This window comes from Trichoderma evansii, assembly GCF_050947405.1.
Source record: "Trichoderma evansii strain SZMC 28006 chromosome Unknown GGI43scaffold_1, whole genome shotgun sequence".
Taxonomy (NCBI): Eukaryota; Fungi; Ascomycota; class Sordariomycetes; order Hypocreales; family Hypocreaceae; genus Trichoderma; species Trichoderma evansii.
Window position 1 is genome coordinate 2432268 of NW_028145205.1, and position 13244 is coordinate 2445511.

Consider the following 13244-nt stretch of genomic DNA (forward strand, 5'->3'; position numbering starts at 1 on the left):
GCTGTGTGCATATATGGAGCGCTGCCTTGATTGTCGCGTACTAATAAGGTAATGTATGATTATGTAGGCATTATCTCGATTCTCCGAAGGTTTGTGCTAGAGAAATATAACCTAGCAGGGCCTGGGGTGGTAGCATAGCAGGAGCGGCACGAGGGCGATGCCGTACCTGTACCAGGACAGAAATAGCCTATATCTGTACTCTGCACCAACACTGGAGCCTTGGAAGTCAAGTCTTTACCACTGAATCACGGCAGCCTCTGCGTTGTCTGCGTCTAGTAGTACCTGGAAGCAGCTCCCACCACAGTAACGCAATGCACTGTCTGCATGATACCAAGGTAGCGCACCACTCACCAATCGCTTGCCCAATGCTATTACCACCCACCATGATGGCCAAGGGATCCGGAGCAAGGTCGGGCAAGAAAGAAGACGACCAGAAAACACGACGAAAGAGAGCAAGGCTGTGCTAGGGGAGGGTGCACGATGCAGCAGACGAGATATCGACACTCCCCCGAGACCCAGTGGGCAGTGGACAAAGGGCCGTTGAGACAGGCACCCGGCTTGTACCTGTACCTGGTGCCCCTTAGCATGGCCTGCCGCCAATGACTGGCCGCGTGAAAAATTTCAGGACCTCTCGCGTAGCCTCGCGTTGCTGTCTTTTTCCCCGCGCCAGACGCCTTGCCAGCCCCGGCCGCTGTCCAGCCGCCCATGCAACGCTCTCTCCCAACTTCTTGCGCGACAAAGCGGGGAGCTCTGTTCCAATCGAGGCCCGGACCATTGCCTCAGTCAGTGCTAGTTCCCGCCCGAAGAGGCTACGGAAGAGAGGCGGATGGAGCAGCCGGGCCTTTCATTTCGAGATGCTACCGTGTGCGGAACGCTGCAACCACTGCAACTGGTTGAGCTGCATGAGCTGCCGCTGCTGGGACACTGGAGAGATGAGCAAGCAAGGTACCCGGGCTTTAGGGAGAAGAAAAGAAAGGCTGATGGAGCCTTCAAAATCCTCAGTCTCCTCTGCGTTGTGGGTGGCCTGCCGGCCGGCCCTGAAGCGTTCTCGGTTTTACTCCAAGATTGCCCGAGCAGCCAATGGCCGCAGCCTCTCGTGTCTGTTGCTGCTGGTTCTGGACCTGCTGAAACAAGCAGGTGGTGTGGCGAGGAAGACTGTGGATGGACAGCTGATGTGATGCCTCCAAGTCTGTGCGGAATGGATATGGGACGGCATGCGGGCGCAGAGTGGCTTGTACTTGGATTCACGCAAGCTTGCTGTTAGCAGTGGTGTTATGGCAGCCGGCTTGGAGCTATTTGGGAACAAGCTTCAGCCAGACACCCAAGGTAAGTAAGGTGTAAGGAAACGTGTGCCTCTTCCCCTGTACGAAGTGGTATTGCTACTTTGCTTTGGTTCTCTTTTGGCATGTATACTACCTATCAGCAGATCCTTCCACGAAGATTCTAGGTACGCGCGTACGAAGTACTCTAGTGGGAAGAGGGCGCTCCTACCAGGCAGGGCCTTGCTCAAACAAGCTGCAAGCAATCGTGAGCACATGGGCTGGCCACATGCTCCCCTTGGACTAGGCCAGGTCTTTAATCATCGCCTCAGCAGGCGGGAGATCTGCCCCCGAGTGGCATCAAGATGGGCAAAAATTTGCAGATTTATCGCTGCAACTTGGCCACCGTACAGCAAGTGCGGAGTCCATACCGGTTTATATTAGCCGGAAATCGACATGACCTCTCAGGAAAAGCTCGGTCCTGAGCTGCAGAAGCTGAATATTGGGGTAAATGTACGGCGCCCTTCGGGACAACCAGCTCTTGGATGTGGCGAACGACGTGCCGCTCTCTGCTCATTTCGGATAGGCCCAACCAATGTTCAACAATGTGCGAGCCTGCCCATCTAATTTCCGTTCAGCTCCTACCGAGAGTCGTGATCAAGCCATCCGCGTCACGGTGGAGGGAGGACAATCCTCCAATTCAGCCTCAATTTCTTGAGCAGAACTCGGATGGTTTTGATCCTAGGCAGCGTAGCACCGACTACGGAGTAACATGTCGCCAGTATGGCCCAGTCCGCTGCTTGCTCCCCCCCTTTCCCGTTCCCTTTCTCTTTCACTATCTGTTCCTCTATCTCTGTTCGAAATTCGCGATAGTAGCTTCAGGCACGGCTAAACTTCTGATCGTATCGAAAGCTGAAGCGAGAATCACAACCGCTGTGAGTGCTGCATCGTGCATTAAAGCGCCGGCCTGTCTTGCCTAATTCTAGCAGAAGCAGCAGGCTAGTCCGCTCTAGTCCTCTGCATCCCAGAAGAATTCCCGCGTCTCTGGCCGGATACGGTGTCTACGCGCTGAAATTGCTGCTATTTCGCACCATGAGACGTTTGTCGTCTGATCGGTAAAAATGTGAACAAAGTAATTGCCGCTTTACCTCTAAGCGGCCTATCCCCTAATGGCTGCGGCATTGCGCTACTTAGTCCCTTTGTCGCACGGTTATAGTGATCAACATCAGGGACTTCGTATTTCGCAATGTTACCGATAGTAGGTACTCGTACCAAGACTATTAATTATCTACACGCCATCGACCGTTCTTATTATAAGGCTTGGTGAGACATGTCGCCAGGAACAGCCCGATCTTAATCTAAAATTAGCCCGTCGGATGCGCTTGCCTAGCGCTGAAACGCTGGGAGCACAGACGCTATCTAGGTAGGCGCCAGTGTCGTGCCTTTGGTGAGCTGGGAATAAAAGGTACCTACTATAATAGTGGCTGCAACCCATTTATGACACAAAAAGCAACTCGTAGTAAAATAAGCAATATATCGCTGCAAATCAGCAATATAAAGAAGCCAGTTCGTGCTCCACAGAAGGGCGGTGATACGCGCCCTGCTTGAGATTTTCAGATTTTCATATGCATGGCCGTCACAGTCACTAGACTTCTGCCGGCATATGCAAGTCAACCCACCTCGTACAAAATGCTGACTGGTACGGCTGCTCAACCTTGCTAGAACTTTATAGTAATATATTACCTTGTGGTCACTCGAATAGTCTCGTGACTACGAAGGTCAAGTGAGAAAGACTAGGGTTTAAAATTAGGTGTTTATGAGGGCCTTTCACAACGATGCTTAGGCATAAGGTTTAAACATAGGTAGGTACCTTCTATATAAGCCAATACAGGTATAAGTTTACTTGAACTTTAGATGCCGCGGCTAGGTAGGTAGCTAATGCTTAAAGTAAACACATGTGAAAACACAAGTATTGATGTTGGTTCAATCAAGCTGATAAGATATAGTTGCAGCACGATGAATGAATGTATTTGACGGCTTCTTGGTAAGATGTGCTTACTATGATGCCCCAAATCAAGTATATATATTTCAATTAAAATATCAAGGGAATTGTTATTCACCATCTCAGTCTCATTATCCAGCACTTAGTTGTAACTTGATGACCCGGCCCGTCCACTACTATATATACATTTAAGAAATATACAATGCTTAAAAAATAGTAGAAGCAGTAGAAGCAGTAGAAGCAGTAGAAGCAGTAGAAGCAGTAGAAGCAGTAGAAGCAGTAGAAGCAGTAGAAGCAGTAGAAGCAGAAAATTAAAATTTGCGACTTGAGCTGTTGCTGGGGTGCTGGATAATGAAACCGGGGCGTTGGCTAACAATTCCCAACATTTGAGTCTGATGAGGACTATTGTATGAGTAGTCACTACGGAGTATACAACACATGCCAAATTGTCGCTGTGAATAAGATCTTCAAGTTTGTTCTACCTTGGAATTCGTACAATTTCCAAACTATAAACTATACACTATGCTTTTTTTTAAATCTAATTATTGACGCTCTCGTATCTTCAGATCCAAGTTTTTGGAACTTTAGTAGTCGTAAAATCCCTTTCCACTCTTCTTTCCCATCCAGCCGGCATCTACCATCTTTCCCAGTAGGACGCTGGGTCGGTACTTGGAGTCACCGGTTTCTGTGTGGAGGACCTTCATGATAGACAAACACGTATCGAGGCCAATGAAATCCGCAAGCTGCAGAGGTCCCATGGGGACATTGGTTCCATTCTTCATGATGGCATCAATTGAGTCTCTGTCACCAACGCCTGTCTCAAGGCAAATGATGGCCTCATTGATATAGGGCATGAGGATTCTGTTTGCGAGGAAGCCAGGAGAATCAGCTGAGACGGAAGTAATCTTTCCCATCTTCTTGCAGAATTCAACAGCTGTGTCAAGCGTCTCCTTGCTGGTTTGCAGGCCGCTGATGATCTCGACACCCTTCTGAATCGGGACAGGGTTCATGAAGTGAGTAGAGACAACTCTGGATGAAGCCGAGGTGTCGTTAGGATCGGTGGTAGTGGCCGCAGCAATGCGTGTAATAGAGATTGAAGAGGTATTGGTGGCCAGAATCGCGTGAGCAGGTGCAATCTTAGCTAGCTTGCTGAAGATCTCAAACTTGAGCTTGGGGATCTCGGGCACAGCCTCGATGATGAAGTCGACATTTGAGAAATCCTCAATATTAGTGCTAGGCTTGAGCAAAGCGCGAGCCTGGTCGGCCTGCTCCTGAGTGATTCTTGACTTGGACACATCCTTGGCCAGCAGCTTCTCTGTATCACGTTCGTCAGTAGTGACATCACTCAGCTTGCCGGTCGAAGAGCTCCAACGCACCAGCAAAAGCAATTCCCTTGTTCAATGCCTGCTCGGAAGCATCAACGACAGTAACGGGAACCTGTGCCCTCTGCGCGGCAACAAGAGCAATTCCCAGACCCTACGCACCATATTAGAGCTTCATCTTCACATGTAAGAGAGCAGTCGCTTACCATCTGGCCGGCACCGAGGACACCGAGACTCTTAACATCGGCGGCATACTGCCTTGGAGTAGAGCTGAAGCAGCGCACCTGGCGCACAGCTCCCAGCGCCCGCCCTCGAACAATTGAACTGGCCATTTTGGATTGTGAAGAATAGATGAGAACGGTGAGCTTGGCCGGCTAGAGGAGGTATATAGCTGGACGCTTAATATGAACAGCCGCAGCCCGGGTAACCTCGGCCCTTGGCCCACGGCTACGGCTAGCTATGTAGAGGCAGGTATGGTGAGCTAGAGGTTGAACAGCTTATCGGCTGCCGATGATGATCCGGCTATCAGACCGCGTAAATTGGTTTACTTTTGCGCTTGAGCGCGTCAAGCTAGACGCGTTCTGGAGGGGCTCTATAAGCTGTGAGGGCCTGTAATTGATTTGCTTGGGGCACTGCGTAAGGCGCATTGAATTGTTTTCGATGTTGCTGCTGTCGCTGATTCATGCACCTTCATATTCATAGCAGCTTATCGCCAGACTGCTAATATGGAGCTGGCCGACGGCACAACGGACATTGTCCACCCTGAAGTTCGGGCGCACATCAACAGCCTCATCGCAGCGGTAGGTTGAAGAGCTGCTGCAATTGCACCCAATTGAATTTATACTAATGGATGATGCTAGCTGGGCGGCGCCAGTACGGAAGATGATGGCCGATACCACTTGGGAGACGACGCTTTGGAGGTCCTCCGCGATATCAAACGATGGATTCGCTTTTACGACGAGAAGACGAATCGAATGGATGTTGCGCGCTGCATCCACGAAGCGAACCTGATCGAGGGAGACTTGCTGCCGATCTTGGCAACATGGCCAGAAAATGCTACCGATAGCAAGTACAAGTCTCGAATTGCGCTGGCGTGCTTTGAGATTATGGTCCCATTGACATGGCCGATGGAACGAGACAAGGAGCGAATGACAATCAACCACCATCGACATATGCCTGTGCTGGAGCTCGCGCAAGTTCAATACAAGATGGCCATTATCAACTTTGATGAAGCCCGGATCCTTCATGCCGCTGTCAGGACCGCCCTGCCGTCGCTGGCGCTTCCTTCTAGCGATAGAGCAGCACGAGATCAAGGCATCATCAAATTGGTGCTCTTCTTCCTTCGCAACATGGCCATGATTGCGCCTCCTCCCAACGTTCAATATGAGGGCGATGAGACGCAGATTTCACGGTCAGCCACCATCGACGCCTTTTCATATCAAGACATATTCCTATTCCTGCTCACATTGGCTTCAAATATGGGTGATGATTTCAGGACCGAAGATACGTCTGTGATGGAGATTATCTATCATCTCATCAAAAGAGTTGATATAGAGAAGCTCTTTATGACAGAACAGCAAGTACACAAGGCCAAGGCAAATGAGCTTTCATCCCTAATGAATAAGGAGTCGGCGATGCTTAAAGCTTTCAACCGCAATGGCCCGACCCGACACAACCGCTTCGGTACAATGGTTTGGGTCAAGCGTGAAGATGGCAAGATGTCTTCTCTTTCAGGGCAAGATGCTCTCGCCGATACCACAGCACGCAATTTGAAGATGGATAAGAACAAAGTATTTAAACCTCCTCGAAGGACAAAGAAGGAGAATAAAGATGAGAGGGACCTGGGACCACCGGCAAAGCTTAATGCGCGAGCAACCGGTCAGCTCCGCTCATTTGTTGAAGAATTTCTCGACTCAGGCTTCAATCCACTATTCCTACATCTTCGCAAGACTATTGATCGAGAGGCTTCGCATGTCATGCAGTACCACAGGAGGCAGTTTTTTTACCTTGTCTCATGGTTTCTCGAAGCTGAGCGGACACGGCAAAAGCTGAAAAAGGACTCTAGAAAGAATAACGATGATGTATCCAGCTTCAGTCTTGTGGCCGGAGTTTTAAACCAAGAAATGTTCATCACTCTTAACAAGGCAATGCACGAGGCGTACGAGTACAAAGACTGGCATGAATTAGCTGCTGTAATGAGGTGTTTCACGCAGATTCTGCTCACTGTCCAAGAAATGACCGAGAGCGGCAGGGAGGACGACGAAGAAATTGCAGAGAATGTTCTAAGCCGTTTGTTTTACGAAGAGTCGACGCATGATGCCATCGCCAACATAATCAGGACGTATAAAGACCAAGGATTTTACTATTTAGATGCTGCTACGGAGTTGGTCCATCATTTCTTGCGTATTTTAGAAGCATACTCAAAGCAGAATGCGGACATGCAGGTCCGCTCCCGCAAACGAACACGGCAAAAGAAGAACAAAGACCAGCAGCAACAGGGTACAGAAGACGGTGTATTGGCCGAAGAGAATGATGACTCGGCCAATGATGATGAAAATGTAGAGCGCACCTCAAAGGAGCGCAAGTTTGATTTCCAACGCTTTGCGGCTCGCTTCACACCACAGGGTGTTGTGGATACTTTTGTCAAGTTTACGCGATTCTACCAGGATATGGACGATTCACAGCTGAAACGTGTTCACCGATTCTTCTACCGACTTGCTTTCAAACAAGAGATGAGCGTTATGCTTTTCCGGGTGGACATAATACAGTTATTATATAACATGATTAAAGGTCCTGAGCCTTTGGATAAGGGTTCAGGCATGTATAAGGACTGGGAGGAGCTCGTGAAACAGATCCTTCGCAAATGCTTTAAAAAGATTGAACAGAGACCAGAACTTATTGTTGAGATGCTCTTCAGCAAGCTGCAGAGCACTGCTTTCTTCTTAGAATACGGATATGAGAAGCAGACTACTTCTAAGAAACAGGCAAAACCTGGGGGTGAACTTGTCTTCAAATATACAGAAGAGCGGGATCATCAAATTGCCATTGTGGTCGGCGCACTGCTCGACAAGAATGAGGGGGATCATATCAACTGGGTGAAGAGTATTCTCACTGCAGCTGAGAGCGAACGCCGGTCATGGGCTGCGGCAGAAGAGGTTTTGGCATCAACTGAAACTCCGTTGGAAGAGTCAACAGATGCTAGTGAACCAAAAGAGCTAAGCAAACCTCCTCCTTTCAGTAAGTCACCCGATTCATGGCATACAATATCTCTGAAGCTAATATGTGTTTAGATGTACGTCCTGATAACGACGAGAGGCGCGCTGCTAGGTTTAAGAACTCGTACCTACGACTTCTGTTGAATCTTTGCGGGTTTCAGCTCTTTGGTCCTGCAGATGAAGAAACGCCAGAGTCTCTTTGGATACTCCCAGAGGATGTCACCGCCGACTCTCTTAAAGACACACTGCATTATATCAACCAGGCAGAATTTAGCCCTCCAACGTTTGACGATGGACAGCTAGCAGAGAATCAACTAAAGAGAAAACTACCGCCCCGCAAGAAGGCTGATTTTGACGATGACGAAGAAGATGACGTAGATGATGAATTTCTATTCGAGCCTGGCGGCCCAACAGCAAGGAAAGTCGTTGACGAATCAGGAAAACCTAAAAAGACAAAGAAGAGGAGACGAAGGAATAGCCAGGTCGTGGAACTGGAAGACGAGGAGCTTGAGGAGAAGGCCCGCAAACGACGCGAGCGTGAGCGCGAAAAGCTACGTAAAATTAAATCTGCTGTATATGTCAAGGAAGGAGACGATGAATTCGACGAAGAAGAAGACGAAGAATTCTTTGCTCGCGAAAGGGAGATTGCCGCCCGCGCCGCCAAAGCTGCGCAGTCCGCCACGGAGCCTGCCGTTACGAAGAAGCCCACAAAGCGCAAATCCGCAGTGCAGATCGACAGCGATGATGGAGATGAAGATAATGACGATGACTTGTTGCTGGGAGGCCTGATTGACGACGAAGAGGCGGAGAATAGTAGGGATGATACCCCCGCTAAGGAGAGCGATGGCGATAGCAGAAAGAGGAGAAAACTAAGTGTAGAAGATGATGATGTTGACGCAGAGGGCGACGATGTTGACATGGCAGATGCTTCACAAACGCAGCAGTCACAAACGCAGCAGTCGGGAACGAACGGTGCGGAAGATGGCGATGATGCTCCTGTTGTGGTGGCTCGCAGACCGAGAGTACGGGGTGGTTTTGTCATAGACAGCGATGACGACGAATAAAAGGGGTGGATGTCTATTTTAAAATGTGTATTTTGTATGTAACAGAAGCATTGCGAGGAATTTATTATGGGAGGGATATGGATCACGGTTACGTGTTTATAGGAAAATTGCATATATTGATGGGTTATTACCTGCAAAGGTGTCGTACCAAATGTTCTATTATGTATATCTCTACTTCGCAACACTCTCCAAAATTATATAATAAGTCCACGCTGTAAATGCCGTCACCCAGGGTATCATGTATTTTTTTTTTTTTTCTTTCCCCCGCTGTCCCATTTTCTTTTATCTTGAGCAAACTGCTCATATAGTCATTATGCCGTGTCTGACGCTATGCTCCCTCTGCGTAGTCGGCCCGCCCTCTTATCAATACTTCTCCTCCTAGTCATCGTATTCTGCGTGTTCTGGACTTGGCCGAGCTCCGCTAGGTCTTCTTGGCTTTTATAGCAAGCGGCCGCATCATCGTCGCTGGCGCCGTTGGTTCGTCGCGAGGAGGATGAAGATCTGCTCTGTATGGGTGTGTCCTCGCTACTCTGGATTTCATTTCGACCACCGCCCCAAGAGCCACCGATGCCTTCCATGGTGAAGTCTGAAGCAGTTGGCTCGTCGAGGGCCATCAGCTCGTCTGGGTGGAAGATCCTGGGCAAGAGGAGAGCGCGCACGGGAATGAGGAGCAAGATGATAATAGGGAAGCCGACGGCAGCGATGGTCTGTGTGATGGCGAAAGTGGCACCGAAGCCAATCAGCTCGATGATGACGAACATCCATATGGAGATGCGGCGTTTGATTAGCTTGAGAGGGGAATTTGCCGGCATCAGGTTCTTATCGCGAGCCAGGAAGAGTAGCTTGGCTGTGATGCCGTTTGCCTGAAGGGCTTGGAAACCCATGATGAAAAAGAGTCCCGCCAAGACTCCATGAGGAACAAGATGAAGGACCACAAGAAGAGGACCAGTCATTGTGCCAAGGGTAAGAAGCCCCTGAGCCAGGTTTGATACCCGTTGTTCGACAACATGAGTCGTCTCAAAGGTATACGCACCTTTATCTTCGCCCTTCTCATCGAGCTGCTTGACAGCCTTGGTGACGCAGAGGGATTCTGTATGAAAAGGGGCTTGTGGGATCAGCCCATTGGGAAAGGGTAGTCCGAGAATGCCGGCCACTCCAGTGGTGATGCCGAGAAGGAAGAAGTCCCAGTGAAATCCAGCCGGCTTTCTCAGCGGGAACTCGCTTCCTTGTGCTATAAGAGATGACACTATCGCAGTGTTAATATCTGTGAAATTTAAATGGGGAGAAATATATATCAGGGCATCATACCGTTGTGGTCAAACCAGAACAAAATAGTTAGGAGTATGGCAAATGGCAGCGCAGTGAAAATTTGCCCAGCGCTCAAGTCCCAAAAGTTAACAGCCCAGCCTCGGTTCGCCGTAGGTTCAAAGGCCTTGCTGGTTGGGAGCACCGCTAGGTGAACCTCAGCCATGCGGCCAATATGTACAAAGCCAGTAAAGAAAATAAGAGTCAGTGGTGTTCCATAGTCTTTCAGGAAGACACGAATCGGGTGTCTAAAGAGACTGCTGGATCCAAGTTCACCGCAGATGTAAGCCACCATAAACAGCAGCAATGCTGCGACAATGGACAGGTAGAAAGCGCTGTCGCTGCCAAGACGCTCTATAACTTGAATGCCTTTTTGGAGATAGATGAAGGCCACGTAGAAGCCAAAGATGTCGCAGGGAAATCGCGTGACCCAGCGGAGCCAATTGCAAGAATTTGTGATGGCAAGGATCCAGTGTAGAATCAGAGACCATCTAGATAGGAGGTTGGTTATTAGTCTGCTCATAGTGTCAAGTCTGGGAGCGGTGTTGAAGCTTACATTCCAATCCAAGCCATAAATCCGAGATAATTAACGCCAGTTGGTTTCATAATATTATATACCGTACTGTAAATCGTCAGTTATTAGGGGAATGTCGGCAGATGACTTGTATCTTAGCGCCCCTCGTACCTATTAAACACAGTGATGGGACCTATGGAACGCCAGAATCAGTATCAAGAAGACACATTAGTATACAGCATAACGTACCAGTTACTCCAACAATGACAAGTGGTTGGGCAGAAAATATGGAAAAGACAACGGAGCCCAAGACGGAAGCCAGCAGAACTTCGTTGACACCGTAGTTGGATCCCGTATTCTGGAACATGTCTAGCGAGAAAGCAAGAGCAGGTAGAATGCTGTTAATGGCATAGATGCTTAGTAAATTTCTATAAACGATTTGAAAATGCCCGCCTGCTTGCTTGATATTGTCTATTGGGCAAGACGAGGAGCCGAGAGGCGAAGAAAAGGGGTGATTCAGTGCGTACTTTGCAAAATACATGTAGACTGTGGCGGGCACAACACGATAATCCCACGCGTCGAGCCAGTCGCTCACGTAGTAAGGCGCTCTCCGGCGAATGTCGTTGACCATGCCGCGGAAGGGATAGATGCTCCACCAGGCCTCATCGTTCCGCCGTGTCATCGATATCGATGCTCCGCCATCTCTTGGTGTTGATGTTGTCGTTGCCGCCGTGGCCATGGCTGGCAGCTGGTGGTCCTGGTGCTTCACTCCTCCTCTACCAAGAGGGTCGTCGGCCACGGGGTTTGTCATCGTGGGCAATTTTGCGACCTCCTCGTGCTGTCGATGCTGCCTCTCGGTGCAGAATAGGCCGAGACCAAAATGCCAGGCTCTCTGGGAGTGGCGAAACCGAGGGTAGAACTGACCAGTCGGTATGGACTATCTCCTCATAACAGAGACATCGACGCAACAAAGGAGTCTGCTCGCAGAAGAGCGTGGCGATGCGAAGCAGAAGCAGAAAAAGCAGAGACCGAGAGTTTGGTCAACGCTTTTATGGAGTATCAACAAGGGAGTCTTGTCAACACCCCCTGCTCAGGCAAACAGCAGATCCTCCACTGCAGTAGCTGGCACTAGAAACTGATTGCATGCAAAGGGAAGAGCCAATGATTGTTCCTCTTTTTCTCTGCTCTCCTCTTTTTCCCGCTTGGATGTAAAATTGGAGCTGGAGAAGAAATCCATGCCATTTTTTCTTTTCCAATTTTTTCTCTCCCTGGCTTTTTAGATTTGAGATCGGGAGACAGCGCCAACACTAGGATTCCCACTTATGACATCGGCACGCACTGAAGATGTGAAACATTTCCCGACTTGGTTTAGGCCGTGCTCTGCCGTTTACCGCATTTTTGCCTCTCCACATAATATGGAAATGCTTGCCGACTTCATTCGTGCTACTGCTGTTATCAAGTACTTTTTTTCTCGCCGTTACATGTGCTACGTATTACATGTCGTATTTGGCAGGCAATTCCAGTATTCGATGATATAATCAACGGCCAGTTGGACTGAATTCCTGTCGCATGGCCCGGCCTCCATCTCTAAGAGTACACCTTTGTCTTTTCTCTCGACGCCACAGGGTTAGACATTCTACGAGCTAATGCCCACAGCCTCAGGCCATCTGAGATATATCTCAGCGGACAACAAACTGCATGAGACAGGCCACTACACTGCTAAAAGAAAGGGTTATATGCCATCTAGTAGCCTCATGTAGCAGGGAATCTAAAACCCACCACAGCAATTTCTCGTCCCTTACGGTGGAACTCTGCTCACTATTAGCGGCCGCCAGCGTTAGTGCTAATACTGTAGCAGCATAATAATGATAATAATTACTGTACGAGTAAGAGAGAACTTTTACCACCAACCAGCAAACAATGGCTCTCGTCTAACCTTGGCATTTGTGAATTGATGCGGGGAACTTTATATGCCATCTGTTGTGTAACTGTGACTATTGCAAGCCCCAGTCTTTTTTTTTATTCCAGCCTGATATATCATGTATATATCCTAGGGTACTATATAGGTAGAACAGTAGAGGTTAAAGTCCGATTTTTTCCTTTACAAAAAGTACCAATTCCCTCACTCGCTAATGTTTTACAAATTCGCCTACCGCGATAGGCAAGTCCAAGTATACCAATGTCTTGGCTACTCTTTTCAAGAATTCAGGCCAAAACAAGAGTCCCGGCGTCCATTTTCGGATCTCAGCACCCTTGAACATCGCCACTTTCGGAGCCCCATATAACATGAGTTAAAAGGCTTCCCGCCGTATAGCCATCACTTTTTCTTCTTTAGCGCCTCTCCGGGGGGAGGAACTTTGCGGCCCAATCATCTTCGGCCGGCGCCGTTGCCAAGATTTCTTCCCATTCCGATTCCCGGATTCTCAGATATAATGCGACAAAGATAGGAATATTTGCCCTTATCTCGTCGATTCTAGATGATGCATGGTACCTCGCCAAGCATACATGTACATCATCCTCGCTTGCTAGCGATACCACTCTGCCCAGCCGGTGCACACAAGGC

At 49.0% G+C, this 13244-nt stretch overlaps 3 protein-coding genes across 3 annotated transcripts; 1 reads left to right on the plus strand and 2 right to left on the minus strand.

Moving 5' to 3' along the window:
- Positions 1–3707: 3707 nt before the first annotated feature.
- Positions 3708–5080, minus strand: GGI43DRAFT_391239 (3-hydroxyacyl-CoA dehydrogenase). The gene is made up of 3 exons (XM_083204415.1): positions 4790–5080; positions 4638–4737; positions 3708–4576 (listed from the first exon to the last, which is right to left on the minus strand). Exons 1-3 carry the CDS (start codon positions 4913–4915, stop codon positions 3846–3848), a joined length of 957 nt encoding a protein of 318 aa, XP_083066411.1. The 5' UTR covers positions 4916–5080; the 3' UTR covers positions 3708–3845.
- Positions 5081–5115: 35 nt separating this feature from the next.
- On the plus strand, positions 5116–8956 carry GGI43DRAFT_391242 (timeless protein-domain-containing protein). The gene is made up of 3 exons (XM_083204416.1): positions 5116–5383; positions 5444–7820; positions 7874–8956. Exons 1-3 carry the CDS (start codon positions 5309–5311, stop codon positions 8860–8862), a joined length of 3441 nt encoding a protein of 1146 aa, XP_083066412.1. The 5' UTR covers positions 5116–5308; the 3' UTR covers positions 8863–8956.
- Positions 8957–9173: 217 nt separating this feature from the next.
- GGI43DRAFT_378773 (HCO3 transporter family-domain-containing protein) lies at positions 9174–11492 on the minus strand (the record flags this gene model as incomplete). The annotated part of the gene is made up of 5 exons (XM_083202742.1): positions 9174–10108; positions 10171–10658; positions 10724–10789; positions 10853–10874; positions 10931–11492. The coding sequence occupies 5 exons, from the start codon at positions 11490–11492 to the stop codon at positions 9174–9176; spliced, it is 2073 nt and encodes a 690-aa protein (XP_083066413.1).
- Between the last annotated feature and the right edge of the window lie 1752 nt (positions 11493–13244).

What these genes read in the sequence shown, in the direction of transcription:
- GGI43DRAFT_391239 (XM_083204415.1), bottom strand. Translation starts at nt 4,915, where the DNA reads ATGGCCAGTTCAATTGTTCGAGGGCGGGCGCTGGGAGCTGTGCGCCAG. An exon ending in TCCTCGGTGCCGGCCAGATG is followed by an intron (nt 4,738 to 4,789) that starts GTAAGCGACTGC and finishes TATGGTGCGTAG; the next exon opens with GGTCTGGGAATTGCTCTTGT. An exon ending in CAAGGGAATTGCTTTTGCTG is followed by an intron (nt 4,577 to 4,637) that starts GTGCGTTGGAGC and finishes AACGTGATACAG; the next exon opens with AGAAGCTGCTGGCCAAGGAT.
- GGI43DRAFT_391242 (XM_083204416.1), top strand. Translation starts at nt 5,309, where the DNA reads ATGGAGCTGGCCGACGGCACAACGGACATTGTCCACCCTGAAGTTCGG. An exon ending in TCAACAGCCTCATCGCAGCG is followed by an intron (nt 5,384 to 5,443) that starts GTAGGTTGAAGA and finishes GGATGATGCTAG; the next exon opens with CTGGGCGGCGCCAGTACGGA. An exon ending in AAGCAAACCTCCTCCTTTCA is followed by an intron (nt 7,821 to 7,873) that starts GTAAGTCACCCG and finishes ATATGTGTTTAG; the next exon opens with ATGTACGTCCTGATAACGAC.